The sequence below is a fragment of the Sus scrofa genome, chromosome 6 (genome assembly GCF_000003025.6).
Source record: "Sus scrofa isolate TJ Tabasco breed Duroc chromosome 6, Sscrofa11.1, whole genome shotgun sequence".
In the NCBI taxonomy this organism is placed as follows: domain Eukaryota; kingdom Metazoa; phylum Chordata; class Mammalia; order Artiodactyla; family Suidae; genus Sus; species Sus scrofa.
Genome location: NC_010448.4, coordinates 153,858,403 through 153,863,554, shown reverse-complemented (window position 1 = coordinate 153,863,554; position 5,152 = coordinate 153,858,403). Strand labels below are relative to the sequence as shown.

The window sequence follows — 5,152 nt, the reverse complement described above, 5'->3', positions numbered from 1 at the left end:
GCCTCCCTCAGTTTTCGGACATGTGAAATAGATACAATCCATAGGAGAGAAGAAAATTTAAAATAGACTGAACCTTCAGTGGCCAGACCGTTCTAGCACTCCTATTAATTACATTCTTTAATTTTTGTGAGAGTCAGAGATTTGTAGTTTTCAGCATCTGAGGAAATTGGGGAGTTAGGTGACGTAGTTGTCCAGTAAAGCAGGATTTAAAATCAGGTTTGTCCACACTGGGGTGAGTACCCGTAAGCAAAGGCCTCAGAGATGATACGTGTGAAAGTGTTTTTAGAACTATTAACTGTAATAAAGTTCGAGGACTTGTAGTCCGGAAATAACACAGAAATTTAGAAATTATCCAGAAGTGACATTCTGACGAAGGAATGGGTTTTTCCCGACTTTTTCCTTTGTTCAGCCACCCACTCCATCTTTAATCTGTTTGTTTTCTGGGCAGTCAAGTGATAGTTTTGTAAAATGACTCTTGAAACAATGGCAGTGAGATGTAGTGAAAAGAATACTGGGCTAGAAATCAAGAGACTGTCAGCTGAGCCACAGAAACATTGATTTTGAGAAGCTGCTGACCTTTTCATCTGTAAGATAAGAGGCCAGGTTAGGTGATTGCCAAGGCCCTTTAGCTAAGGCTCTTCAGTGATAGGTGAGTGTATGGAGGAGTCGGGAGTGGCCGGCACCAGGGGTGCCTGAGAGCTTCTTATTCTCTGTTAAGGCTCCCATTCTAACGTCAGGCACTGCAGCCCACATCAGCCTTCTCCCCGGCCGCATTTTAGCCCAAGAGGAGAGGCGGTTCGGAGCCCTACTGATGTTCTTCCCTAGCAGGAATGCCTACAGACTTCAGAGATTTTTGGTGACCATAAAGTTATCATTCCACCAGTGCACACCAGGAATGGCCCCAAGGCGCACTGCGAAGGCAGCCAACTGAGGGCCCGCTCTCCACCCAATTTTTTTTTTTTTTAGGGCCACTCCTGAGGCATATGGAAGTTCCCAGGCTAGGGGCTGAATCAATTGGAGCTATGGTTGCTGGCCTTTACCACAGCCACAGCAACACCAGATCCCACCATGGGATTGTTAACCCACTGAGTGGGGCCAGGGATTGAACCCACATCCTCCTGGCTATTCGCTGGGTTCATCTCCGCTGAGCCACAAAGGGAAATGCCTCCCTCGTCCAGTTCTTACTGGTGCTTTGGTAGGCATAGACCGCAGAATAGAAGTGGGAGGGGGAGGAACATGAGACGGATACCAGGGGAAGGAACTGAAGTCCTGGATCTAGGTATTTGCTGCTGGATATACCAACCACACCCTCCTGTGTACAAGCCCATTGTTGCAGCAGTTTCCCAGGAAGTGCAGTCACTTGTTGACTTCCAGGCTACCCCACAGTGACCTTCTAACACACTCCGCTTCACATAAATGAATGTGAATGAGGGAAAACGAGAAAATACATGTGAAGGAGACAAGATTTTTGCCAGGTAAAATGAAGTAAAAGTTTTTAAAGCACATGATAAATAAAATCTTAGGAAAACAGACTGTGTGGGCATGCGTACATACAGCCAGAACACAGCGCCCTCTAGAGACTGGCTGTAAGTGCGTGGGAAAGTCATTTAATTTAGAGCCACAGTACTTTGGGATTAAGTCAATTGCCAAAGGCTAAATGGGAATGGTACCAGCTACTTCCAAGTGTAGCAGTGATTCAAAGGAGATACAGCTCGTGAAACAAATGGTGCAGGTTTCCTTCTCCAGGAAAGAATTCTTATTTAGAGATAAACTAAGACTGGTCCACTTTCCCAACAATAGCTGCTAGTTCTAGCCTCCTCCCTCAGACCCACCCTCCTGCAGTCGGAGGGAGGTTTCCAGATAAACTTACTTAGAAAAGATCTGTGTTCTTAACCACAGTTAAGAGATCTCAGAAACACCAGAGTGGCTGTATGAAATGACCCAACCTACCTGAAAGCATTAGAATTTGAAATAAGATATCTGAGTCATGGGAAATTAGAGGAGACCAAAGTGATATAAATTTGGAGCAAGTTTTCACAAACTCCATCTTTTTTGGTTTGTGTCTTTTCCATATTTTTATTAAATTCGTGTTTTTAAAAAATCACAACAGCATTATCAAAGACAACCTATGTACAAACATTTTACAAAAGAAACGTTACTAATAGCAGCTGTAAGAAGGGCAAGCTGAAGAACAGATGCTGAGTTTCTGGGCCACAGTCTGCCTTCCAACAAAGACATCTAAAAGGAAACAGCTGAAACAGGCTTCTTTCCCAGTGACACGAATATGTGTGGTCGGTAATACAAACGATGGTAAATAAGGATACTATACAGGCCCAATTAGCAAACTCCTCATCAGGAAGGTCACGATACAAGTGGAGCTAATCAAATAACTTAAACCCAAGTCAGTAAAAGCACTGTTTCCCACCTAAACGCATGTAAGCCTTCAACATCGATTGCGTCACTTGTAAACGATGCTGGGTTGTCATACAGACACTAGATTCTTATACATAACCCTATGCCAAACTTCCCTTAGTCTTCCAATAAGGTTTCTGGTTGGACTGAAAAGGAAGGGTTTTTAGAAATGCTTCTTTCAGGAGAGCAGTCAGAAAGAGAGGTGACCCTGAGAATAGGATCTATTAACATTTGGTAGCCATGTGGGTGGGGGACAGGGGCTTGGGAGGAGAAATGTCCCCTTGGGGCCAAGAATCAAGCAAGAAGCATGACTCATTTGGGTCTGGGTCCTTGCTGAAATCTGATACCCCCACCGGACCCCAGCCCCACCGGTACCTACAAGCTCGGTTCCTTTCTCATCTCCCCCAGTTCCTTGACCTCCACCTTCTTGTATTTCCCAGACTTCCTCCGGTTGGTAACCACCAGGACAACCACGCCGGCGACGAGGGCCACCGCGACCACGACGATGACGGCGATGAGGCCGCTGGTGAGGCGCTTCATGGAGAACTGGGGGGGCTTCTCGTCCAGGTAGTAGATGAGCGTCCGCTCCAGCAGCAGGGGCTCTCCGCGCACGCGCACGTCTAGGCCGCCGCGGCCAGGGAACACCGACTCGCCCTTGACGTCCCTCTCGAAGTAGTAGGCTGCATCGGCGATGTCCACGTCGCCGGCGGCCTTCTGCGACGCGTTCTGCTGCAGCTCGATCTGAATGGTGGGGTGCTCGTAATGCACTGCAGCCACGAACTTGGGGTGCAGCAGGTAGCGCTCCCGGAAGAGCCGCCGCAGCTCGGCGTCCAGGTCCGAGTGGTTGAAGGCGCGGGTGTCCGGGCGGTGGCGCAGGTCGATGAGGATGTGGTGGGTGCGCACCAGCTCGTCGCAGCGCAGGCTCTGGTCGCCCTTGTCGGTGCGGCGCACGCCCACCGAGTTCACGCACCAGCACACGGACGTCTGGTTGCACTGGCGCGCCTTGAAGCTGCCCTGCTGGTCGCAATCCGGGTCGTACAGGCCGTCGTTGTCCACGAGCGCGTGCTCGCTCGGACGCACCAGCGCGCGGCCGCTCTTGGACGCGCTCATGCGCGCCTTGAGCAGCAGACACTTGGACGTGAGCGTGGAGCAGTCGACCAGCAGGCCTGAGCCGAGCGCGCGGCACTGGCAGCGGCCGCCCGGGCCGCTCCTTTCGCACATGGTCATCTTGTTGGTGGGGCACGTACAGTTGTCCTGCGCGGCTGCGTGGCCGATCACCGCCACCAGCAGCAGGAGCGGCGGCAGCAGCGACAACGACAGCAGCGCGAGGCCCGGGCCCCGGGCCATGGTGGGGCGGAGAAGCGCGAACCCGGAGCGGACTGGAGAGGGCTGGGGACTCCGCTGGGCTCGGGCTCCGCTGTCTGGGATGGTTTCCAGGCGTCTGCCGCCCGCCGCTCCCTTCAGCTCTTATACTCCGCCGGACCTGCCCGGCTGGTTCGGCCGCCGACTCACTCGCTGGTATTTGGGTGACACATCCCGCACCACTACCACCCCCACCCCGGTCCCCGTCCTGTCCCGTCCCACGAAAGGCCCGGCCCGCCTTGCGCCGCCAGCGATAGGATCAGGGGAGTGGAGGCTGCCTGTCTCCTCCCGACCGAAAGCCAGGAAAGGAAAACCGATACTCACCTGTGGGCGGCGGGGACCCGCCCCCGGCCCGCCCGGCCGCACCTGCGGAGGGACCCTTCCTGGGACCGCCTCTAGCTAAGAATCTTAGAAGCCCGGCTAGCAGTTCTCTGGGGCTGGAATTCTCAGAAACTGTACTGAGAAGTATGCCGCGGGACTGTCGAGCTTTTGCACACACACCCCCTTCTTTTTCTGTCTCCCTTTCCCAGCTCCTGTCCCTGCTTTAAATTCCTTTACTCCCTCGCTTCTTTCCCCAGTTCCCTTAATAGGACAGATTTATATAGTTTACAGTTCATAAACATTATCTCATCCTCATGTCAGGTTTTGACAGGTATGCTCTATCAGACCCATTTTATAGGTGATGTAGTTGAGGCTTAGAGACTTAAAGTTGCCCAGCCATCAGTTTCCTTAGAGTCCTCGGAGGCGTCTTTGGGACTCTGCCTGGCTATTCTGAGACTTTGAATAAATGCTTATGGAAACGGAGTGGTGCAGAATCTGAAAAAAAGTTTAGGGAGCAGTTCTCTTACCATATCATAGGTCCTGGTGGCTGATGTATTAGAAATCTGTTAAACACTTTTTCCCTCTCCTTCACACATGCAAACCCATAATATATACTTAAGCATGTACTCGGAATAGGGAGATGAAAAGGAACAACTTCTTTAAAAGAACCAGCAAGACTATATAAGGTGTTCTTATACAATTTGAGTCTGAAAGAGCAAATCACTGCTTTTCTTTCACTGTGTCCCATATAAGTAGCTTGAACCACTGGAAATAATGAAAGGATGTGGAGCCTGTGGGAAATTGCTTGTCTGTCTCTGAGTGGCTACTTCAATGGGCTGGAGGAATTGCCATCTCTTTTTTGAATCATTGAGAAAGTCCAGGGTTTCAAAGCTGTGGTAAAATTAACAACAATTAGCAAGTTATAATTATTCCCAACTCCTCCATCAAACACATTTTATATGTTCAGCATTTAAAGAACACCAGCAGTGGTTCAAGGGTGTTGTTTAACACATGAAAGCCAGCCAGGTCTCTGCCCCATTAATTTTCCAGCAATTGC

General features: G+C 50.4%; 1 protein-coding gene across 1 annotated transcript; it reads right to left on the bottom strand.

Moving 5' to 3' along the window:
• On the bottom strand, positions 2,047–4,067 carry TACSTD2 (tumor associated calcium signal transducer 2). Its single transcript, XM_003127967.4, has one exon. It carries the CDS (start codon positions 3,757–3,759, stop codon positions 2,788–2,790), a length of 972 nt encoding a protein of 323 aa, XP_003128015.1. The 5' UTR covers positions 3,760–4,067; the 3' UTR covers positions 2,047–2,787.